This window comes from Perca fluviatilis, chromosome 15 (assembly GCF_010015445.1).
Source record: "Perca fluviatilis chromosome 15, GENO_Pfluv_1.0, whole genome shotgun sequence".
Classification (NCBI taxonomy): domain Eukaryota; kingdom Metazoa; phylum Chordata; class Actinopteri; order Perciformes; family Percidae; genus Perca; species Perca fluviatilis.
This window is the reverse complement of record NC_053126.1, coordinates 1,253,880-1,279,389: the sequence shown is the minus strand read 5'-3', so window position 1 is coordinate 1,279,389 and position 25,510 is coordinate 1,253,880. Positions and strand designations below refer to the sequence as shown.

Sequence of the window (25,510 nt, the reverse complement as noted above, 5' to 3'; positions counted from 1 at the left end):
TGTGTGTGTGTGTGTGTGTGTGTGTGTGTGTGTTTTCCTTGACCGCCCCCCCCAGCTACGTGATAACAGAGCTGATGCAGAGCGACCTCCACAAAGTGATCGTGTCTCCTCAGCCTCTCACCACCGACCACATCAAGGTCTTCCTCTATCAGATCCTCCGAGGTGAGCCCACTCTTTCTGCCCAGCAGCAGCTAATACTCTACGAGACTCTGAACACACTGAAGTCTGACAACATCTCACATCTAAAGACAATACCTCACATCTGATTCTTCATTTAAAAAGGACAACACACATTAATCAGCATTTCTGTAGATGTGCTAGTGTTAGCCAGCAGGCAAATTTTCAACTGTAGTCCTTTGGCCAGATGATCATAGACCAGAGCAGCAGGAAGCAGCGAGATATTAGTACAGGTTAAACTATACAGATAGAAGTCAACAAGACACCATACAGACCGCTAAAACAACAGAAAAGCTTTCTCAGTTAGCCATGCAGAGCCACAGGAAGCATCAAAACACCAGCACGGCTACACATCAAACAGCATCCACATTCAGTGTAAGAAGCCATGCAAGCATCAGAACACAAGTATCTACATTCAGTATAAGAAGCCATGCAAGCATCAGAACACAAGTATATACATTCAGTATAAGAAGCCATGCAAGCATCAGAACACAAGTATCTACATTCAGTATAAGAAGCCATGCAAGCATCAGAACACAAGTATATACATTCAGTATAAGAAGCCATGCAAGCATCAGAACACAAGTATCTACATTCAGTATAAGAAGCCATGCAAGCATCAGAACACAAGTATCTACATTCAGTATAAGAAGCCATGCAAGCATCAGAACACAAGTATCTACATTCAGTATAAGAAGCCATGCAAGCATCAGAACACAAGTATCTACATTCAGTATAAGAAGCCATGCAAGCATCAGAACACAAGTATCTACATTCAGTATAAGAAGCCATGCAAGCATCAGAACACAAGTATCTACATTCAGTATAAGAAGCCATGCAAGCATCAGAACACAAGTATATACATTCAGTGTAAGAAGCCATGCAAGCATCAGAACACAAGTATCCACATTCAGTGTAAGAAGCCATGCAAGCATCAGAACACAGGTATCTACATTCAGTGTAAGAAGCCATGCAAGCATCAGAACACAAGTATCTACATTCAGTATAAGAAGCCATGCAAGCATCAGAACACAAGTATTACATTCATATAAGCCATACAAATCAGAACACAAGTATATACATTCAGTGTAAGAAGCCATGCAAGCATCAGAACACAAGTATATACATTCAGTATGAAGAAGCCATGCAAGCATCAGAACACAAGTATATACATTCAGTATAAGAAGCCATGCAAGCATCAGAACACAAGTATCTACATTCAGTGTAAGAAGCCATGCAAGCATCAGAACACAAGTATCTACATTCAGTGTAAGAAAATCTCTTGTGCAAGCATCAGAACACAGGTATCTACATTCAGTGTAAGAAGCCATGCAAGCATCAGAACACAAGTATATACATTCAGTATAAGAAGCCATGCAAGCATCAGAACACAAGTATATACATTCAGTATAAGAAGCCATGCAAGCATCGAACACAAGTATCTACATTCAGTATAAGAAGCCAGCAAGCATCAGAACACAAGTATATACATTCAGTATAAGAAGCCATGCAAGCATCAGAACACAAGTATCTACATTCAGTATAAGAAGCCATGCAAGCATCAGAACACAAGTATATACATTCAGTATAAGAAGCCATGCAAGCATCAGAACACAAGTATCTACATTCAGTATAAGAAGCCATGCAAGCATCAGAACACAGCCAAGCAACATAGACCTAAGCCATCTTCTATCACCGCTCAACCATGCAAAGCAGTAATGAAAAGATCAACTAGGCGACATCACTCGTTAGGTATGCATTAATATAGCACAGACTGATAAGATGGTAAAATATTTAAAATACAAATTATTCACCTATAGATACTATCACACATCTATAGACACGCATCTATAGACACACATCTATAGACACACATCTATAGACACTATCTCACATCTATAGATACTATCTCACATCTATAGATACTATCTCACATCTATAGACACTATCACACATCTATAGATACTATCACACATCTATAGATACTATCTCACATCTATAGATACTATCTCACATCTATAGATACTATCTCACATCTATAGACACTATCACACATCTATAGATACTATAGACACTATCACACATCTATAGACACTATCACACATCTATAGATACTATCACACATCTATAGACACTATCACACATCTATAGATACTATCACACATCTATAGATACTATCACACATCTATAGATACTATCACACATCTATAGACACTATCACACATCTATAGATACTATCACACATCTATAGATACTATCACACATCTATAGATACTATCACACATCTATAGATACTATCACACATCTATAGATACTATCACACATCTATAGATACTATCACACATCTATAGACACTATCACACATCTATAGATACTATCACACATCTATAGACACTATCACACATCTATAGATACTATCACACATCTATAGACACTATCACACATCTATAGATACTATCACACATCTATAGACACACATCTATAGACACACATCTATAGATACTATCTCACATCTATAGACACTATCACATCTATAGACACTATCACACATCTATAGACACTATCACACATCTATAGACACTATCACATCTATAGATACTATCACACATCTATAGACACTATCACATCTATAGATACTATCACACATCTATAGACACTATCACACATCTATAGACACTATCACACATCTATAGATACTATCACACATCTATAGATACTATCACACATCTATAGATACTATCACACATCTATAGACACACATCTATAGACACACATCTATAGATACTATCACACATCTATAGATACTATCACACATCTATAGACACACATCTATAGACACACATCTATAGATACTATCACACATCTATAGACACACATCTATAGACACACATCTATAGACACACATCTATAGACACACATCTATAGATACTATCACACATTATAGATACTATCACACATCTATAGACACACATCTATAGACACACATCTATAGATACTATCACACATCTATAGATACTATAGACACTATCACACATCTATAGACACTATCACACATCTATAGATACTATCACACATCTATAGACACTATCACACCTCTATAGACACTATCACACATCTATAGACTCTATAGACACTATCACACATCTATAGACACTATCTCACATCTATAGACACTATCTCACATCTATAGACACTATCTCACATCTATAGACACTATCTCACATCTATAGACACTATCACACATCTATAGACACTATCACACATCTAGTATCTATAGCATCTAGTAGACAACTAGTTTAACAGTTTAGAAGATTTTCGTCAGCCTTTGAGAGGCGGCAAGCCGAATCGTCCGCTCTTCATTTGCATAAAGTTGTCTGGATTCAACTTTATGCAAATGAGGAGCGGGCGACTCGATGCCCCACTTCTCCAAAGTCCCCGCGACGAATGGGAAGCGGGGAAATGACGCTGACAATGGACACACACCTGAACAGTCGGACGTGTGTTTTGATCACATTGTACATATGTTGTGGTTACAACGTTGGTTTGAGAGAGCTGCAGTGTGTGTAACGTGAGATTTAACGGTTTTGTGGCTCAGGTCTGAAGTACCTGCACTCTGCCGGGATCCTGCACAGAGACATCAAACCTGGAAACCTGCTGGTCAACAGCAACTGCCTGCTCAAGGTAATCCTGGAACCTGTCTGTCTGCTTTATGACAACATGTAACCCTCAATTAAGCTCAGTAATCAGTTCTCTACTTCTGTTGACTTTTGGGTGTTTTATTCAGTTTTATTACATTATCCTGAAACTAAACACACAATCTGTGATTATCTGTAAACATCCTCTGATCTTAAATAGTCAAAATAATTCATAATTTCTGCTTTTTTAACATTTTGTTTTATATATAATTTCACATAAATTAGCTTTATTGACCATAAATCCCCAAAAAGTGGGTGAAACTAGCCATAATAAGTTGGTGTTAGTGGTATACATACTGTACTGATGGCAGTGAAAACAAAAAACATTGAAAAAACGTTTTAAAAACATGTTTATTTTCTAATTTGTCCTGGGAGGACGACACAGAGCCCGGCAGTATACCTGAACAGGATTTTCTGTGTTTTTAGATCTGTGACTTTGGCCTGGCGCGGGTGGAGGAGCCCGACCCGTCCCGTCACATGACCCAGGAGGTGGTGACGCAGTACTACCGAGCGCCGGAGGTGCTCATGGGCTGCCGGCACTACGGCTCGGCCATCGACGTCTGGTCAGTGGGCTGCATCTTCGCAGAGCTGCTGGGACGCCGCATCCTCTTCCAGGCTCAGAGCCCCATCCAGCAGGTGAGTGGCGCTGGGCAGCGAGTTCAAGACCTTTAGGTAGGGACCGTTATATTAGGCTTATATAATAGGGAGTAGAGCTGTCAGTCTCCTCCTATAATACCATTATATTAGACTAACATAGTAGAGAGTAGAGCTGTCAGTCTCCTCCTATAATAACATTATATTAGACTAACATAGTAGAGAGTAGAGCTGTCAGTCTCCTCCTATAATACCATTATATTAGACTAACATAGTAGAGAGTAGAGCTGTCAGTCTCCTCCTATAATACCATTATATTAGACTAACATAGTAGAGAGTAGAGCTGTCAGTCTCCTCCTATAATAACATTATATTAGACTAACATAGTAGAGAGTAGAGCTGTGAGTCTCCTCCTATAATACCATTATATTAGACTAACATAGTAGAGAGTAGAGCTATCAGTCTCCTCCTATAATACCATTATATTAGACTAACATAGTAGAGAGTAGAGCTGTGAGTCTCCTCCTATAATACCATTATATTAGACTAACATAGTAGAGAGTAGAGCTGTCAGTCTCCTCCTATAATACCATTATATTAGACTAACATAGTAGAGAGTAGAGCTGTGAGTCTCCTCCTAATAATACCATTATATTGGACTAACATAGTAGAGAGTAGAGCTGTCAGTCTCCTCCTATAATACCATTATATTAGACTAACATAGTAGAGAGTAGAGCTGTGAGTCTCCTCCTATAATACCATTATATTAGACTAACATAGTAGAGAGTAGAGCTGTCAGTCTCCTCCTATAATACCATTATATTAGACTAACATAGTAGAGAGTAGAGCTGTCAGTCTCCTCCTATAATACCATTATATTAGACTAACATAGTAGAGAGTAGAGCTGTCAGTCTTCTCCTATAATAACATTATATTAGACTAACATAGTAGAGAGTAGAGCTGTCAGTCTCCTCCTATAATACCATTATATTACACTAACATAGTAGAGAGTAGAGCTGTCAGTCTCCTCCTATAATACCATTATATTAGACTAACATAGTAGAGAGTAGAGCTGTCAGTCTCCTCCTATAATACCATTATATTAGACTAACATAGTAGAGAGTAGAGCTGTCAGTCTCCTCCTATAATACCATTATATTAGACTAACATAGTAGAGAGTAGAGCGCTCAAGTCTCCTCCTATAATAACATTATATTAGACTAACATAGTAGAGAGTAGAGCTGTCAGTCTCCTCCTATAATACCATTATATTAGACTAACATAGTAGAGAGTAGAGCTGTCAGTCTCCTCCTATAATACCATTATATTAGACTAACATAGTAGAGAGTAGAGCTGTCAGTCTTCTCCTATAATACCATTATATTAGACTAATATAGTAGAGAGTAGAGCTGTCAGTCTTCTCCTATAATACCATTATATTAGACTAACATAGTAGAGAGTAGAGCTGTCAGTCTCCTCCTATAATACCATTATATTAGACTTATATAGTAGAGAGTAGAGCTGTGAGTCTTCTCCTATAATACCATTATATTAGACTAACATAGTAGAGAGTAGAGCTGTCAGTCTTCTCCTATAATACCATTATATTAGACTTATATAGTAGAGAGTAGAGCTGTTAGTCTTCTCCTATAATACCATTATATTAGACTAACATAGTAGAGAGTAGAGCTGTCAGTCTCCTCCTATAATACCATTATATTAGACTAACATAGTAGAGAGTAGAGCTATCAGTCTCCTCCTATAATACCATTATATTAGACTAACATAGTTGTGGTAGACGCCACAAATTTACATATTTAACAAACCTCTTCCTGTCGCATATACAAATCATTCGGAGAAATACATGAATACAAATATATACATATACACATACGCCTATGTATATACACGTACACACATACCACACGCAAACAACAAATTCTCATCTACAATTCATCTTGATAAAGAGCTAGTAGGGAGTAGAGCTATCAGTCTTCTCCTATAATAACATTATACTAGACTAGGTTGTATGGAGGATTTTATAATTAATATGTTATTAATATTTGTATTTTATGTTTTTTCTTTATTCTTTTGTATGTTGTTTGAACTATTCCTAAACCTCATCAACCCTCTCTGTCCTCCTCCAGCTGGATCTGATCACAGACCTGCTGGGAACGCCTCCTCTGTCGGCCCTGGCGTCGGCCTGCGAAGGAGCCAGAGCCCACATCCTGAGGGGGCCACACAAACCGGTACGTGGCTGAGTAGTCTGCTCGCACACAGAGTCCACCGACACACACAACCACTACCAAGGTCTGCTCACACAGTCATCACACTACTCTTGGACTATAATAAAGCATATGACCTCAGTCATCACACTACTCTTGGACTATAATAAAACACATGACCACAGTCATCACACTACTCTTGGACTATAATAAAGCATATGACCTCAGTCATCACACTACTCTTGGACTATAATAAAACATATGACCAGTCATCACACTACTCTTGGACTATAATAAAACACATGACCACAGTCATCACACTACTCTTGGACTATAATAAAGCATATGACCTCAGTCATCACACTACTCTTGGACTATAATAAAACACATGACCTCAGTCATCACACTACTCTTGGACTATAATAAAACATATGACCAGTCATCACACTACTCTTGGACTATAATAAAACACATGACCACAGTCATCACACTACTCTTGGACTATAATAAAACATATGACCTCAGTCATCACACTACTCTTGGACTATAATAAAACACATGACCACAGTCATCACACTACTCTTGGACTATAATAAAACACATGACCTCAGTCATCACACTACTCTTGGACTATAATAAAACATATGACCACAGTCATCACACTACTCTTGGACTATAATAAAACACATGACCACAGTCATCACACTACTCTTGGACTATAATAAAACATATGACCACAGTCATCACACTACTCTTGGACTATAATAAAACCTATGACCTCAGTCATCACACTACTCTTGGACTATAATAAAACCTATGACCTCAGTCATCACACTACTCTTGGACTATAATAAAACACATGACCACAGTCATCACACTACTCTTGGACTATAATAAAACATATGACCACAGTCATCACACTACACTTGGACTATAATAAAACATATGACCACAGTCATCACACTACTCTTGGACTATAATAAAGCATATGACCACAGTCATCACACTACTCTTGGACTATAATAAAACCTATGACCTCAGTCATCACACTACTCTTGGACTATAATAAAACCTATGACCTCAGTCATCACACTACTCTTGGACTATAATAAAACACATGACCACAGTCATCACACTACTCTTGGACTATAATAAAACACATGACCACAGTCATCACACTACTCTTGGACTATAATAAAACACATGACCTCAGTCATCACACTACTCTTGGACTATAATAAAACACATGACCTCAGTCATCACACTACTCTTGGACTATAATAAAACACATGACCACAGTCATCACACTACTCTTGGACTATAATAAAACACATGACCTCAGTCATCACACTACTCTTGGACTATAATAAAACACATGACCTCAGTCATCACACTACTCTTGGACTATAATAAAACACATGACCTCAGTCATCACACTACTCTTGGACTATAATAAAACACATGACCTCAGTCATCACACTACTCTTGGACTATAATAAAACATATGACCTCAGTCATCACACTACTCTTGGACTATAATAAAACACATGACCACAGTCATCACACTACTCTTGGACTATAATAAAACACATGACCTCAGTCATCACACTACTCTTGGACTATAATAAAACACATGACCTCAGTCATCACACTACTCTTGGACTATAATAAAACACATGACCTCAGTCATCACACTACTCTTGGACTATAATAAAACACATGACCACAGTCATCACACTACTCTTGGACTATAATCTGTGAAACTGGCGACACCGGACACGAGAGCATCACGTAGTGGTGCGTAGGCTCTGAGGAGATCCGCTCTACAAGCCTAAAACTAGACAGTTTTACGTGAGGTATGGCCCTTTCACACAGAAATGGATCATAAAGTGTCATCATTTCTTTTAAATTAAACTACCCACATACAGGAAACTGTCAGTGAGCGTCTTTGCAGTTTCATGTTGAGAGTTTCTGTTTTTATTTCTTGTTTCCTGTCACCTGCTTCCTCTGATAACAGCTGACAGATCCCTAAAGGAAAGCTGCCCGTGTCTCCTGTGAATCACACAGTCCTCCACCGTGTGTGCGTGCCAGGTGGAGACGGTTAAAAGATGCATTCAGAGGCACACCACGCCGCCAACGGTCCGCATACGTTACGTGTTTAATGGAGCCAAAACGATAGTGGACTGAGAATGTCTTTAGTCGAGGACAGCCCTGCTGAGAAGTCAGAAACCTTTAGAGTGTCAGACTCATTAATGTTGACAACGTTAAGGAAATTAATCTGAAGTTGATGTTGTGCGATCAGCACGATATTTGAAGGTGTTCTTTGGGGTCAGGAATTCAGTTGATTGTCGAAGGAAAAGGAAAGACCAAGGCACTCTTCTTCAAAGTGATTTCAACATTTGATGAACTTCCTGAGCACCCTGGACTTTTTTGTCTTTCCATTAAAGGAAGACGCCACCGTTTGTTGAAATAGGGTTATTCCCCGTCTCCTCTATATTTATATAGGTGGGCAAACGCATTTTTGTCTTAGTCTGGCGGCGCCGCCGCTAGCTTAGCTTAGCGTAATGAATGGAATCCTTTCTGTTGCCTGCGTATTCACAACGAGTAAACATAGCAATGCAGATTAAGACTAGATGATTTCCTAGGCAGATACTGACTTGGGACTACATTGGGTGGAAGTAGACTACAGCCGAAGCACTGCTACTCAGGCACAGAGATGTCGGCAGCCCGCAGGGCTCTGCGGCCGGCACAAAGTCACCCTTTCTGGGTTACTGGACCACCAAATGCTGCTGCCCTGACTGAGCTCCGCGGGGCTCGGCAGGCCGCTGGGCAGTACAGAGGAGACGCTGAATAACCCTATTTCAACCAATGGTGGCGTATTCCTTGAGGCAAGGCAGCTTTATTTGTACAGCACATTTCAGCAACAGGGCAATTCAAAGGGCTTTACATAAAACATTAAAGAGCAGTTAAAAAACGATTAAAAAAAATAAACTGGCAGAACCATATTTCTTTACCATCTCATTCACCACGGGCCCCGCAGGAACATGTGACTTTGTACTCTCGTTACCCATAACAAGAGTGGAAGTACTTCTCTTTACCTCCAATATAGCCGTCGCTGTAAGGCTTAGTTTAATCAGGCAAACTTTGCAAAATCCTAAACTGTTCCAACTGTTTTCCTTTAGATTTTATCATAAAATCTATGTCACACCCACGTTGGAGAAATTCTCAGAAATATGTCCGTTATGTGTTCAAAAATACCACTCGATAAAAGACGAGAATTAAATTGTCAGTGCATTATAAGAAGTTAACAATTATTTAAAGAAAGGCAGCTGCCTGCAGTTTTCTGGGAGTTTATTCCAGATGTGGTTAAAGCTGAGCGTTGACTTTTAATCGTTCCGCTTTTGTTCCAAAAACAACCACCTCAGTTTTTTATTTAAAAAATGTAAACATTTAAAAAAAAATGAAATAAAAAAAACGATTAAACAAAAATTAAATCATTATATTCCACTTCTTTCAACTACTGTACCTTCTTCTAACACTGTTCAGTCAGCCATACAGCGTAGCGTCAGCCTTTTCCAAAAACAAGATACTCCACATCTTTGAGATATTATTCATACTATACTTCTAAAAGACATTCATACTAATTAAACTCATTCCCACTTTTTCAACTAAAACCAATTAAAATATGCCACACTTTTCAAACATTCTTATTATTTGACTTTTCAAAGACATTCATACTAATTAAACTCATTCCCACTTTAACTATTCTCAATACTTCACCTTCTTCTTATTAAATTCAAGTCAGCCATCCAGTGTAGCGTCAGCCTTTCAACATACAGCATTCACACCGCGATTCTCTAAACTGTATTTAATGCAGATCTGTCCCATCAGATAAGATAAAACCTTTATTAATCCCCAGAGGGATATTTAGAGGTTGCAGCAGCACAAAGACAGCAATAAATAAATAAATAAATACAGACAGACACAGTAAAATAATAAGAATAAGAACAGGACAGGTTAATGGATGCTTAACAACTTCCTCCTGCGACTAAAATCAATTATTTATATTGATGGGATGTTTGTGATCAGCAGCAGACTTTCAGAAAGACTATTTGTTGGAAGAAAAGTGTTAATGAGTTAATTGATGGCTATTGTTTGCAGCCGTCGCTGTCGGTGCTCTACATGCTGTCTGACGGAGCCACTCACGAGGCCGTGCACCTGCTCTGTCGGATGCTGGTCTTCGACCCGGTGAGGTTTTTACATTTATTTAACCTTTTGTTCCTACAGGTAACCTCACTGAGCACTGAGACACAAGAGAGAGAGAGAGAGAGCTGTTTGGGACAGTACACATCATCAGTTACAGACAGACAAACCCATTACAACTAGAGGTGTGAATCTTCACCGATCTCCCAATTTGATTACGATTATCATGTCTTTGATTCGAGATATATATATATATATATATATATATATATATATATATATATATATATATATATATATATATATAAATATATAAATAAATAAATAAATAAATAAATAATCTGTATTTACTGTTATTGGTGTTTACTGTTACTGTCGGAGCTTAATGTTCAGTGTTGAGTGCAAAACAAATTCCCCTCGGTGCAATAAAGGATTCATTCATTCAAATATAACACCCCAATGACATCATCGTTCATGTCACTCTTACGTAGATACCTTCAAGTAAAGTGTTACCAATGGCTGTTTGATGTTTTGAGTGTTTTGGTAACTCCCCTCTGGTAGTTTGATGTTTTGAGTTTTTTGGTAACTCCCCTCTGGTAGTTTGATGTTTTGAGTTTTTTGGTAACTTCCCTCTGGTAGTTTGATGTTTTGAGTTTTTTGGTAACTCCCCTCTGGTAGTTTGATGTTTTGAGTTTTTGTTGTTTGTTTTGTGTATTGTGTGATGGTAACTTCCTGGTAGTTTGATGTTTTGAGTTTTTGTAACTCCCTCTGGTAGTTTGATGTTTTTGAGTTTTTGGTAACTCCCCTGGTAGTTTGATGTTTTGAGTTTTTTGGTAACTCCTCTGGTAGTTTGATGTTTTGAGTTTTTGGTAACTTCCCTCTGGTAGTTTGATGTTTTGAGTTTTTGGTAACTCCCTCTGGTAGTTTGATGTTTTGAGTTTTTTGGTTAACTCCCTCTGGTAGTTTGATGTTTTGAGTTTTTGGTAACTCCCCTCTGGTAGTTTGATGTTTTTGAGTTTTTGTTAACTCCCTCTGGTAGTTTGATGTTTTGAGTTTTTGGAACTCCTCTGGGTAGTTTGATGTTTTGAGTTTTTGTACCCCTCTGGTAGTTTGATGTTTTGAGTTTTTGGTAACTCCCCTCTGGTAGTTTGATGTTTTTGAGTTTTTTGGTAACTCCCCTCTGGTAGTTTGATGTTTTTGAGTTTTTTGGTAACTCCCCTCTGGTAGTTTGATGTTTTTGAGTTTTTTGTAACTCCCCTCTGGTAGTTTGATGTTTTGAGTTTTTGTAACTCCCTCTGGTAGTTTGATGTTTTGAGTTTTTGGTAACTCCCTCTGGTAGTTTGATGTTTTGAGTTTTGGTAATCCCTCTGGTAGTTTGTTTTTTGAGTTTTTGGTAACTCCCTCTGGTAGTTTGATGTTTTGAGTTTTTTGGTAACTCCTCTGGTAGTTTGATGTTTTGAGTTTTTGTAACTCCCCTCTGTAGTTTGTTTTTTGAGTTTTTGCAACTCCCCTCTGGTTGTTTGATGTTTTGAGTTTTTTGGTAACTCCTCTGGTAGTTTGATGTTTTGAGTTTTTTGGTAACTCCCTCTGGTAGTTTGATGTTTTGAGTTTTTTGGTAACTCCCCTCTGGTAGTTTGATGTTTTTGAGTTTTTTGGTAACTCCCCTCTGGTAGTTTGATGTTTTGAGTTTTTTGGTAACTCCCCTCTGGTAGTTTGATGTTTTGAGTTTTTGTTAACTCCCTCTGGTTGTTTGATGTTTTGAGTTTTTTGGTAACTCCCCTCTCGTGTTTTGATGTTTTTGAGTTTTTTGGTAACTCCCCTCTGGTAGTTTGATGTTTTGAGTTTTTTGGTAACTCCCCTCTGGTAGTTTGATGTTTTGAGTTTTTTGGTAACTCCCCTCTGGTAGTTTGATGTTTTGAGTTTTTTGGTAACTCCCCTCTGGTAGTTTGATGTTTTAGTTTTTGGTAACTCCCCTCTGGTAGTTTGATGTTTTGAGTTTTTGGTAACTCTCTGGTAGTTTGATGTTTTGAGTTTTTTGGTAACTCCCTTGTAGTTTGATGTTTTTGAGTTTTTGGTAACTTCCTGGTAGTTTGATGTTTTGAGTTTTTGGTAAACCCCCTCTGGTAGTTTGATGTTTTGAGTTTTTGTAACTCCCTCTGTAGTTTGATGTTTTGAGTTTTTTGTAACTCCCCTCTGGTAGTTTGATGTTTTGAGTTTTTTGGTAACCTCCCCTCTGGTAGTTTGATGTTTTTGAGTTTTTGGTAACTCCCTCTGGTAGTTTGATGTTTTGAGTTTTTGTAACTTCCCTCTGGTAGTTTGATGTTTTGAGTTTTTGTTAACTCCCCTCTGGTAGTTGTGTTTTGAGTTTTTGGTAACTCCCTCTGGTAGTTTGTGTTTTGAGTTTTTGGTACCTCCCTGGTAGTTTGATGTTTTGAGTTTTTGGTAACTCCCCTCTGGTAGTTTGATGTTTTGAGTTTTTTGTAACTCCCTCTGGTAGTTTGATGTTTTGAGTTTTTGGTAACTCCCTCTGGTAGTTTGATGTTTTGAGTTTTTTGGTAACTCCCTCTGGTAGTTTGATGTTTTGAGTTTTTGGTAACTCCTCTTGGTAGTTTGATGTTTTTAAGTTTTTGTAACTTCCCCTGGTAGTTTGATGTTTTGAGTTTTTGGTAACCCCCTCTGGTAGTTTGATGTTTTGAGTTTTTGGCAACTCCCTCTGGTAGTTTGATGTTTTTGAGTTTTTTGGTAACTCTCTGGTAGTTTGATGTTTTGAGTTTTTGGTAACTCCCTCTGGTAGTTTGATGTTTTTGAGTTTTTGGTAACTCCCTCTGGTAGTTTGTTTTGAGTTTTTGTTAACTCCCCTCTGGTTGTTTGATGTTTTGAGTTTTTGGTAACCCCCTCTGGTAGTTTGATGTTTTGAGTTTTTTGTAACTCCTCTGGTAGTTTGATGTTTTTGAGTTTTTGTAACTCCCTTTGTAGTTTGTTGTTTTTGAGTTTTTGGTATTCTCGTAGTTTGATGTTTTGAGTTTTGGTAACTCCTCTGGTAGTTTGATGTTTTTGAGTTTTTTGGTAACTCCCCTCTGGTAGTTTGATGTTTTGAGTTTTTTGGTAACTTCCCTCTGGTAGTTTGATGTTTTGAGTTTTTTGGTAACTCCCCTCTGGTAGTTTGATGTTTTGAGTTTTTTGGTAACTCCCCTCTGGTAGTTTGATGTTTTGAGTTTTTTGGTAACTCCCCTCTGGTAGTTTGATGTTTTTAGTTTTTTGGTAACTCCCCTCTGGTAGTTTGATGTTTTTGAGTTTTTTGGTAACTCCCTTTGGTGGTTTTGATGTTTTGGGTTTTTTGGTAACTTCCCTCTGGTAGTTTGATGTTTTGAGTTTTTTGGTAACTCCCCTCTGGTAGTTTGATGTTTTTGAGTTTTTTGGTAACTCCCCTCTGGTAGTTTGATGTTTTAAGTTTTTTGGTAACTTCCCTCTGGTAGTTGGATGTTTTGAGTTTTTTGGTAACTCCCCTCTGGTAGTTTGTTTTGAGTTTTTTGGTAACTCCCCTCTGGTTGTTTGATGTTTTGAGTTTTTGGTAACTCCCCTCTGGTAGTTTGATGTTTTTGAGTTTTTTGGTAACTCCCCTCTGGTAGTTTGATGTTTTTGAGTTTTTTGGTAACTCCCCTCTGGTAGTTTGTTTTGAGTTTTTGGTAACTCCCCTCTGGTTGTTTGTTGTTTTGAGTTTTTTGTAACTCCCCTCTGGTAGTTTGATGTTTTTGAGTTTTTTGGTAACTTCCCTCTGGTAGTTGGATGTTTTGAGTTTTTGGTAACTCCCCTCTGGTAGTTTGATGTTTTAAGTTTTTGGTAACTCCCTCTGGTAGTTTGATGTTTTGAGTTTTTGGTAACTCCCCTGGTAGTTTGATGTTTTTGAGTTTTTGGTAACTCCTGGTAGTTGGATGTTTTGAGTTTTTGGTAACTTCCCTCTGGTAGTTTGATGTTTTTGAGTTTTTTGGTAACTCCCCTCTGGTAGTTTGATGTTTTGAGTTTTTTGGTAACTCCCCTCTGGTAGTTTGATGTTTTGAGTTTTTTGGTAACTTCCCTCTGGTAGTTTGATGTTTTTGAGTTTTTTGGTAACTCCCCTCTGGTAGTTTGATGTTTTTGAGTTTTTTGGTAACTCCCTCTGGTAGTTTGTTTTGAGTTTTTTGGTAACTCCCCTCTGGTTGTTTGATGTTTTGAGTTTTTTGGTAACTCCCCTCTGGTAGTTTGATGTTTTGAGTTTTTTGGTAACTCCCCTCTGGTAGTTTGATGTTTTTGAGTTTTTTGGTAACTCCCCTCTGGTAGTTTGTTGTTTTTGAGTTTTTTGGTAACTCCCCTCTGGTAGTTTGATGTTTTGAGTTTTTTGGTAACTCCCCTCTGGTAGTTTGATGTTTTTGAGTTTTTTGGTAACTCCCCTCTGGTAGTTTGATGTTTTGAGTTTTTTGGTAACTCCTCTCTGGTAGTTTGATGTTTTTGAGTTTTTTGGTAACTCCCCTCTGGTAGTTTGATGTTTTGGAGTTTTTTGCCACCCCTCTGGTAGTTTGATGTTTTGAGTTTTTTGGTAACTCCCCTCTGGTAGTTTGATGTTTTTGAGTTTTTTGGTAACTCCCCTCTGGTAGTTTATGTTTTAAGTTTTTTGGTAACTCCCCTCTGGTTGTTTGATGTTTTGAGTTTTTTGGTAACTCCCCTCTGGTAGTTTGATGTTTTTGAGTTTTTTGGTAACTTCCCTCTGGTAGTTGGATGTTTTGAGTTTTTTGGTAACTCCCCTCTGGTAGTTTATGTTTTAAGTTTTTTGGTAACTCCCCTCTGGTTGTTTGATGTTTTGAGTTTTTTGGTAACTCCCCTCTGGTAGTTTGATGTTTTTGAGTTTTTTGGTTGTTCTTCCTCCAGAATAAACGGATCTCCGGCAGCGATGCCCTGTCCCACCCCTACCTGGACGAAGGGCGCCTGCGGTACCACACCTGCATGTGCCAGTGCTGCTACTCGGTGCCCAGCGGGCGCGTTTACACGCGGGACTTTGAGCCGGTCGCCGAGCGCCCGTTCAGCCACAGCTACGAGAACAGCCTGCTGTCCGTGTGGCAGGGGAAAGGTACCACGGCATGTACATATGACCACTTCAGGGTTCATACGTTTTGAAAAAAAATTGAAAAGTTATGGAATTTGAAAAATGCGAATTCCAGGCCTGGAAAGTTTTTGGAAACATAAAACGACCCAGAAAGTTTTGGAAAAGTCACATAAGCACAGCATAATAATAACATGTGATTAATAAATGTATTTTCACTTCATCTTAACCTCAGCGTTGTATTCGGGGAGAGATATTAAGAATCCATCTATGAACCACAGACATTATCATTCATTTATAGTTAAACCTCTAAGGGTTAAACTTTAACACTGATTAGTATTCTTATTGTAGAATGTCGACTGACATTTTCAGGAACACACAGTCATGGAAATTTGCCGAAAAGTATTGGTTAAAATGCGTATGAACCCTGCCACTTCCTGTTTGATCCTTGGTACTGATACTGATGTCCTTCTTGTCTGTGACCACCAGAGTTAATCCATCGCTTCATCACGGAGCATCAGCAGGGCAAACGAGTGCCGCTGTGCATCAACCCTCAGAGTGCTGCCTTCAAGACCTTCATCAGGTGAGGGACATTTGGCTTCTGTCTCTTCATCACTTCTCAAAATGAAGCTGTGATGGTCATTAACGGCAGACTTCATGTTCGTTCTATTATGGGGTTTTACTCCTCGTGGTGTTCTCAAAACTTCTATAAGAGAAATGTTTTTTTTTTTTATTTTAACACCAAATTACTTAAAACATGAAGTACAATTGCAAGTACTTGATCACAACTTTCATTGAATTTTGGGTATTCAATTTTATATAATTAGAAAAAATTTAAATGGATTTAAAACCTGAACTAAACTTTGAGATCCACATCAACATAGACACACACACACACACACACACACACACACACACACACACACACAAGGCAAGGCAGCTTTATCTGTAGAGCACATTTCAGCAACAGGGCAATTCAGCAGTTAGAAAACAATTAAAAACTATTTAAAAGCACTAAAAGACAAGAATAAAATGTAAAGAGCAGTTAGAAAACAATTAAAAACAATTTAAACTGTTAGACACTGTTAGGCACTGTATACGAAATTAATGTTATTTATTTTTCAATGTGATCGTCAGTTATGACAGTTATGAGTTATTTTCTTCGGCAAACCTTGTCAAAACCCGAACAGACTCGCACACCATCTCTTAATACTCAGGAAACGTGCTAATAGTTTCGTACAGACAGACAGACAGAGACACACACAGACAGGCTCTGTCTTTCTCTAGCTCGCTCCACCACTTTGTTTTATCTAACGTTAGCATTAGCACCGCTCCACGTAGCCTTCTAGGATACTGTAGCAGTTAGACTCAGACTTCTCTTTATTGATCCTTTTGGGATGACTCCCGCAAGGAAATTAGATTTCCAGCAGCAGATTTTAGCATCTTACAAAACACTCTTTAAATAGAAAAAAGGATAGAAAAAAATACAGTATAAGAATAACAATAAACTTTTAGCTAAATATTTTTAAAAATAAACAAACCGTAAAACAACAATAAAACTACAGATAAAGAAGCTGCCAGCTTCTTCTTTGTGTGTGACCCCAGCCTGAGACTGATTTATGGATGGATGTTTGTGTGTGACCCCAGCCTGAGACTGATTTATGGATGGATGTTTGTGTGTGACCCCAGCCTGAGACTGATTTATGGATGGATGTTTGTGTGTGACCCCAGCCTGAGACTGATGGATGGATGTTTGTGTGTGACCCCAGCCTGAGACTGATGGATGGATGTTTGTGTGTGACCCCAGCCTGAGACTGATTTATGGATGGATGTTTGTGTGTGACCCCAGCCTGAGACTGATTTATGGATGGATGTTTGTGTGTGACCCCAGCCTGAGACTGATGGATGGATGTTTGTGTGTGACCCCAGCTGAGACTATGATTTTGTGTGTACGCCCAGCCTGAGACTGATGATGGATGGATGTTTGTGTGTGACCCCAGCCTGAGACTGATGGATGTTTGTGTGTGACCCCAGCCTGAGACTGATGGATGGATGGATGTTTGTGTGTGACCCCAGCCTGAGACTGATGGATGTTTGTGTGTGACCCCAGCCTGAGACTGATGGATGGATGGATGTTTGTGTGTGACCCCAGCCTGAGACTGATTGATGGATGTTTGTGTGTGACCCCAGCCTGAGACTGATTGATGGATGTTTGTGTGTGACCCCAGCCTGAGACTGATTGATGGATGGATGGATGTTTGTGTGTGACCCCAGCCTGAGACTGATGGATGGATGTTTGTGTGTGACCCCAGCCTGAGACTGATTGATGGATGGATGGATGTTTGTGTGTGACCCCAGCCTGAGACTGATGGATGGATGTTTGTGTGTGACCCCAGCATGAGACTGATGGATGGATGTTTGTGTGTAACCCCAGCATGAGACTGATGGATGGATGTTTGTGTGTGACCCTAGCCTGAGACTGATGGATGGATGGATGTTTGTGTGTGACCCCAGCCTGAGACTGATGGATGGATGGATGTTTGTGTGTGACCCCAGCCTGAGACTGATGGATGTTTCTTGTAACTACCAGCTCCGAGACTGATGGATGGATATGGATGTTTGTGTGTGACCCCAGCCTGAGACTGATGGATGTTTGTGTGTGACCCCAGCCTGAGACTGATGGATGTTTGTGTGTGACCCCAGCCTGAGACTGATGGTGGATGGATGTTTGTGTGGCGCAACCTAGAGACTGATGGATGTTTTGTGTGTGTAGCTGTGTGTGTGTGTGTGTGAATATTTAGCTTGTGATGTTATTGATGGATGGATGTGTGTGTGTGATGTATGTGTGTGTGTAGTAAGTGTGTGTGTGTGTGTATGATGTGTGTGTGTGTGTGATATAATGGTGTGTGTCATGTGTGTGTGTTTGTGTGTGACTCTAGCGTGAATTATGGTAATGTTGTGTGGGCCCACCTGATACTGATTGATGGATGTTTGTGTGTGTGTGATGAATGTGTGATGGATGTGTGTGTGTTATGTGTGATGGATGTTTGTGTGTGACTCCAGCCTGAGACTGATTGATGGATGTTTGTGTGTGACTCCAGCCTGAGACTGATGGATGGATGGATGTTTGTGTGTGACCCCATCCTGAGACTGATGGATGGATGTTTGTGTGTGACCCCAGCCTGAGACTGATGGATGGATGTTTGTGTGTGACCCCATCCTGAGACTGATGGATGGATGTTTGTGTGTGACCCCAGCCTGAGACTGATGGACGCCTGTTGTTTGTCCTCAGGTCCACTGCATGGCACTCGTCCAAGGTGTCCAGGAAGGAGGAGAGATGAAGGGCCCCTCCTCTTCCTCCTCAGGAGTGACAGCACAGTTTGAGGAAGGATTTCATCAGCCACGAAGATACTGAGGAGTTTGGGTCTTTTTCCTTTCTGTTTGGTTCCCCTGACGAGATGAAGAGGACAGACCCCCCCTCTCCTAAACAGCTGACCTACCCGAGCTCCTCCTGAAGATTCCTCCTTGTCCCTCCTCCTAATCTACTAAGTTTCAGCTTCACTCTTTTTATTTATTTTTTTTTAGACGACCCAAACTGCTCGAGGTGTTTTCCGGTGCTGAATTTAAAAAAAATAAATTTAAATAAATCTGCTGAAGTGCTTGTGGAGGAATGAGCGAGAAGAGGAACTCGGTACTAGATTGGATTTCCCATCAATGTTCGTAGAGACATTAAGAAAATAATGGTTTTTAATTGTTTGGTAGAACTGTTGCTTAGTTGATTTTTTTGAAGTCATTCCAGCCCTGTGCAATATGGTTTAATTTAACCGGGCGATGAACTCGACACGGACGCCGTGCACCAGTTCGGAGCTCCCCAAACACAACGACATTAACCGCCAAACGCCGCCAAGGGGTTCTGTCTTTAAAAACACATCACTCACTGTGTTTTCGCCGCGCGTCGGTGCAGCGTTAATAATGCAATCTAACAGATGTAGCAGGTTTTAACCACAGTCACAACCACCCACCTCCCCCATCCACTCAGCTTTGTTTGTATTTTGGTGAGCGGTGGCCGGTCCTGGGTCAGTGTTGTGTGTTGTCCTCATTCAGCAGGACGGACTTTAATCAGGAGACCAATCTGGAACTCGTCCCCACAGTTTTTAAAGTCTGATGTCATCAAAATCGTGTGATCGTTAACCTTTTTTATTTTGAAAGCTACGCGACAGGAAAGTTTCCCCCCTGTAGATCGTTTGCTCTGGTCTGAATCAGCTGATGAGTTTGTAATCAGCTGATGAGTTTGTAATCAGCTGATGAGTTTGTAATCAGCTGATGAGTTTGTAATCAGCTGATGAGTTTGTAAACTCGGCTCTGCTCACCGAGACTCGGCTCTGCTCACCGAGACTCTGTTCACCGAGACTCTGTTCACCGAGACTCTGTTCACCGAGACTCTGTTCACCGAGACTCGGCTCTGCTCACCGAGACTCGGCTCTGCTCACCGAGACTCTGCTCTGCTCACCGAGACTCTGCTCTGCTCACCGAGACTCGGCTCTGCTCACCGAGACTCTGCTCACCGAGACTCTGCTCTGCTCACCGAGACTCTGCTCTGCTCACCGAGACTCTGCTCTGCTCACCGAGACTCGGCTCTGCTCTGCCCGGGTCTGTCTCCAGCTTTTGTGGTGGAGTACAGAGTTTAGCAGCGTTCTCGTCTGCCCAGACGAACCGCACCAGCGCCACACTGATGTCGTGAAGTGGCGCCGATTCGTACGGCATTATTGGCTCGTTATCAAGACGCACACTCGCTTTTTAGCGTGTTCATCAACACCGTTTGGCCTCCGTTGACTTACCTTGTGATTGTGGTGAATTGACGCCATAGAGAGTAGAATGAAAGGGGGAGAATCTGTAGGGAGGTTGATCGGGGGGGGAGGATGGGTCAAACACAGGACTCTCACCAGGAGACCGGGGATCAGGTCCTGTTACCTAAACTCAACCCGTCCGCTGTATACGGCGCTTAAAACGTGTACAGATAATAACGTCCGCTGTATACAGCGTAGACATCCACGCAGAGAGCTCAAAATGCGTCCAGATAACACGCCACGTGGCTTTAGAAAGTGGGCGTGTATGTTTACGAGAAGTCATGATGTCATGTTGCCAGCGGGGCAAACCAACTCTAGTGTGATTCAGCCAGCGGGGCAAACCATCTCTAGTGTGATTCAGCCAGCGGGGCAAACCATCTCTAATGTGATTCACCCAGCGGGGCAAACCATCTCTAGTGTGATTCACCCAGCGGGGCAAACCATCTCTAATGTGATTCAGCCAGCGGGGCAAACCATCTCTAATGTGATTCAGCCGAACTAAACGAGGCGGGTGTGTAGCGGTTCTGCAGATGAAAAGATGCCCAAACTATGAGTGTTCGGCAGCTCTTTGTGTTTTCTTCTCCTTCCCGTCTCGACATTAAATAATTTCCTGCCGACGTCTTTCTGCCGCGACTTGTTTTTCGGAGAGAGAAACCGATAAAGCAACATTTAACAAAAAACAAAAAAAAATCTTAATTTATTGAGTGTTTGTTGAAGAGTGTCTCCAGCCTTTTTTTAGTTTTAAGCAGTTACCTCAAAACCCCCGAAAGATATCTGTGAAGTGAACTCTTCCCGTCATTCCTCCAGATTCTTCTTCTGTGACCTCGCTCCTCGTCTGTCGCCGCGGCGCTCAGAGAGAAGCATGTTGTCGGTGAGATGCTGCTGCTGCTTGTTGTGAGCTCCAGGCTCAGGTGTCCCGTCTGTAGACTGAGCTCCAGGCTCAGGTGTCCCGTCTGTAGACTGTGAGCTCCAGGCTCAGGTGTCCCGTCTGTAGACTGTGAGCTCCAGGCTCAGGTGTCCCGTCTGTAGACTGTGAGCTCCAGGCTCAGGTGTCCCGTCTGTAGACTGTGAGCTCCAGGCTCAGGTGTCCCGTCTGTAGACTGTGAGCTCCAGGCTCAGGTGTCCCGTCTGTAGACTGAGCTCCAGGCTCAGGTGTCCCGTCTGTAGACTGTGAGCTCCAGGCTCAGGTGTCCCGTCTGTAGACTGTGAGCTCCAGGCTCAGGTGTCCCGTCTGTAGACTGTGAGCTCCAGGCTCAGGTGTCCCATCTGTAGACTGTGAGCTCCAGGCTCAGGTGTCCCGTCTGTAGACTGTGAGCTCCAGGCTCAGGTGTCCCGTCAGTAGACTGTGAGCTCCAGGCTCAGGTGTCCCGTCTGTAGACTGAGCTCCAGGCTCAGGTGTCCCGTCTGTAGACTGAGCTCCAGGCTCAGGTGTCCCATCTGTAGACTGTGAGCTCCAGGCTCAGGTGTCCCGTCTGTAGACTGAGCTCCAGGCTCAGGTGTCCCATCTGTAGACTGTGAGCTCCAGGCTCAGGTGTCCCGTCTGTAGACTGAGCTCCAGGCTCAGGTGTCCCGTCTGTAGACTGAGCTCCAGGCTCTGGTGTCCCGTCTGTAGACTGTGAGCTCCAGGCTCAGGTGTCCCGTCTGTAGACTGTGAGCTCCAGGCTCAGGTGTCCCGTCTGTAGACTGAGCTCCAGGCTCTGGTGTCCCGTCTGTAGACTGTGAGCTCCAGGCTCAGGTGTCCCGTCTGTAGACTGTGAGCTCCAGGCTCAGGTGTCCTGTCTGTAGACTGTGAGCTCCAGGCTCAGGTGTCCCGTCTGTAGACTGTGAGCTCCAGGCTCAGGTGTCCCGTCTGTAGACTGTGAGCTCCAGGCTCAGGTGTCCCGTCTGTAGACTGTGAGCTCCAGGCTCAGGTGTCCCGTCTGTAGACTGTGAGCTCCAGGCTCTGGTGTCCCGTCTGTAGACTGTGAGCTCCAGGCTCAGGTGTCCCGTCTGTAGACTGTGAGCTCCAGGCTCAGGTGTCCCGTCTGTAGACTGAGCTCCAGGCTCAGGTGTCCCGTCTGTAGACTGTGAGCTCCAGGCTCAGGTGTCCTGTCTGTAGACTGTGAGCTCCAGGCTCAGGTGTCCCGTCTGTAGACTGTGAGCTCCAGGCTCTGGTGTCCCGTCTGTAGACTGTGAGCTCCAGGCTCAGGTGTCCTGTCTGTAGACTGTGAGCTCCAGGCTCAGGTGTCCCGTCTGTAGACTGTGAGCTCCAGGCTCAGGTGTCCCGTCTGTAGACTGAGCTCCAGGCTCTGGTGTCCCGTCTGTAGACTGTGAGCTCCAGGCTCAGGTGTCCCGTCTGTAGACTGTGAGCTCCAGGCTCAGGTGTCCCGTCTGTAGACTGAGCTCCAGGCTCAGGTGTCCCGTCTGTAGACTGTGAGCCACGTAAGGACCAGTACTGATCCTCAGTAAATAAGTTCAGCAGAAGATGTGAAATGCATCCCAAATTTCTGTCGTGTAATATGAAAGACATCTGTAATATGAATACATCTAACATCTGATTGGCTTAGGCTCCTCCAGACCAATCACAGTGCTGGGTTTCTACCTGTTAAACTCTTAAGTACAGACTCACCAAATGACCCTCAAAGTTTGGGTTTAAGTTCAGTGAACAGGAACGGGCAAAGACGGGAAACTAGCTGCTAGGTGATGCGTTCAAAGAGGCTCGGGGCGCTGCCAGGACTCAGAGTGACTGCAGGTCTCTCTGGTAAACTTCCTGGTTAAGATGAGCTCTTTTATGGTGAATGAAAGGCTCGATCCCACCAAGTAGATCATCCAATCAGATCGCAGCATTGACGTCAATGCTGCTGCCAGTTCTGCCGTTGTTTACCTTTTTCTTCTTCTTCTAGTCTGTAGAAAGAGCAGCGTCGGTAGCCTTTGCTCATCAGCGCCCCCTCTGTTCAGGAGAAGACTGCAGCTAGCGTCACCACCACCAGCGCCGGTATAAATAGTCACGGCGATTTCATGACATCACATTTGCACGCGCCAGCTTGGCTGCGGTTACTGTAAAACACGCTTAACCCTAACCCTAGAGTCACTACTCACTCTGAAGATAATCACCATCACTCTCTCACTCACTCTACCACACACACACACACACACACACACTCTCACTGTGACTCTAGAGTCGGTACTCACTCTGAAGTCTGTCAGCGTTTTACTGAAGGTAAATACAAGCCGGACAGTCGTCCTATTAACTCAGACTCCAGCTCGTTTCTCTGCTGCTGACTGCTGGACCGATGTCAGACAGGTGTTCCCGTCAGCCAATCAGAAACAGGAGAACCGGGTTCCGGTTGATAAAACCAGGAGTTACTCTTTAACCAGTCGGCGTCCCAACACGAGCCTCTGCAGACGGTTGGTGTTGATGGAAATGAAAGTGAAGTCTGATGAATGTTGAGCAGCAGCGTGACGTGCAGCGCTGTGTAGATAAAGTAGTGCCACGTGTGAACCCAGCAGTCAGATATCCCTACGCCCCCATGGTTTCACTGCAGCAACTTTTCCTGGAACCTTTTTATTATTTTTTTAAGGATCTCAGGAACTTTTTCGACGATGGTTAACTGTTGCCAGCGCCGCGCCGGCCGGCCAGCTCGCCGTTCAGCGGCGTTAGTTTGGTCAGGTGTTTGAACGTGCGGCTCTAACGTGCGGCTCCAACCTTCAGAGCTCCTGAGAACTCACCGAAGGAACGTCCTGGTTCTAGTTTCTGCAGCTCCTCACTTTCCTGGACCGTGGGGTTTTTGAAAGAGTAATGCCGGATTTTTCTTTTCTTGTACATGTCCTGATCCTCCAGCAGGCAGGCAGGGGGGGCCCTGAGCGTCTGGGGGGGGCCCTGAGCGTCTGGGGGGGGGCCCTGAGCCTCTGGGGCCCCCAAGCGTCCTCGTCGGCCCCTCACAGTCTCCTAATTTGTAACCCCTGAAACCTCAGCTCCTCTTGGACAGGCCCCCAGCGCGTGTCCCAGGCCGACTGTATATCTGCATGTGTATATTTATTACCCCCCCCAGGAGAGGTTTGGGGGGGTTGGATGCTGTGCAATTGGTTGAGTTTGTCGGCGATGATACACAAAAAAAAAAACGTACATTTTGTGGTAATTTTAATTTAATTCATCTTTAGGAAGTGATTTTTATTAGAGGTTTTGTTTGTTTGTTGTGATCTGATTAGATTTTTAACAAAAGTCAAAAGAGTCGGCAGAACGTTTTGATGATTGTTCCCTAAAAATAATTCGTTGAAAGCGAGTTCACCTCCGCACGCCGTCGGCACGTATTTACGAAGACCTCTCGGGAGAATCTGTCTTCAAATTCCAACTTAATTTCCTCAAACTGCCGAGTTAGTTCCCTTAAATTAACGTTGTACCTTTTTCCTCCATAAACATGCTTTCTGGACAGTTGGGCGTAAACTTTGGACATCACGGGGTGAACTGGCAGAGATTCACCCCGGTTTAGATTATTAGGGGTTATTAGGGGTGGGGTGGGCGGTTTGATAATTGGGGGGTTGTAATTAACCCCCCCCCCCCATGTTGAGCCCAAAGTCCCGCCCCCTTGGATTTAGGGAACATTAAATGAAAACGATTTTCCCCTTTTTTGACTTTTTTTTTCTTTTCTTTCGTTTGTGTTGTTGAGTAGAAATCCTTTTAAACTCCATGACCTACACACACACAGACACACACAC

The 25,510-nt window shown here is 42.1% G+C and overlaps 1 protein-coding gene across 2 annotated transcripts in view; it reads left to right on the top strand.

The window, feature by feature from the left end:
• Positions 1 to 23,631, top strand: part of nlk1 (nemo-like kinase, type 1) — a 35,312-nt gene extending 11,681 nt beyond the window's left edge. For both annotated transcript variants that reach the window (XM_039823694.1, XM_039823693.1), the window contains exons 5-12: positions 56 to 162; positions 3,773 to 3,858; positions 4,299 to 4,508; positions 6,614 to 6,715; positions 10,853 to 10,939; positions 15,797 to 15,995; positions 16,458 to 16,551; positions 19,261 to 23,631. In XM_039823694.1, the coding sequence (XP_039679628.1) occupies positions 56 to 162; positions 3,773 to 3,858; positions 4,299 to 4,508; positions 6,614 to 6,715; positions 10,853 to 10,939; positions 15,797 to 15,995; positions 16,458 to 16,551; positions 19,261 to 19,309 (934 nt within the window). In that variant the 3' untranslated portion in view covers positions 19,310 to 23,631. The remainder of the gene's footprint in view (positions 1 to 55; positions 163 to 3,772; positions 3,859 to 4,298; positions 4,509 to 6,613; positions 6,716 to 10,852; positions 10,940 to 15,796; positions 15,996 to 16,457; positions 16,552 to 19,260) is intronic.
• The last annotated feature ends 1,879 nt before the right edge of the window (positions 23,632 to 25,510 follow it).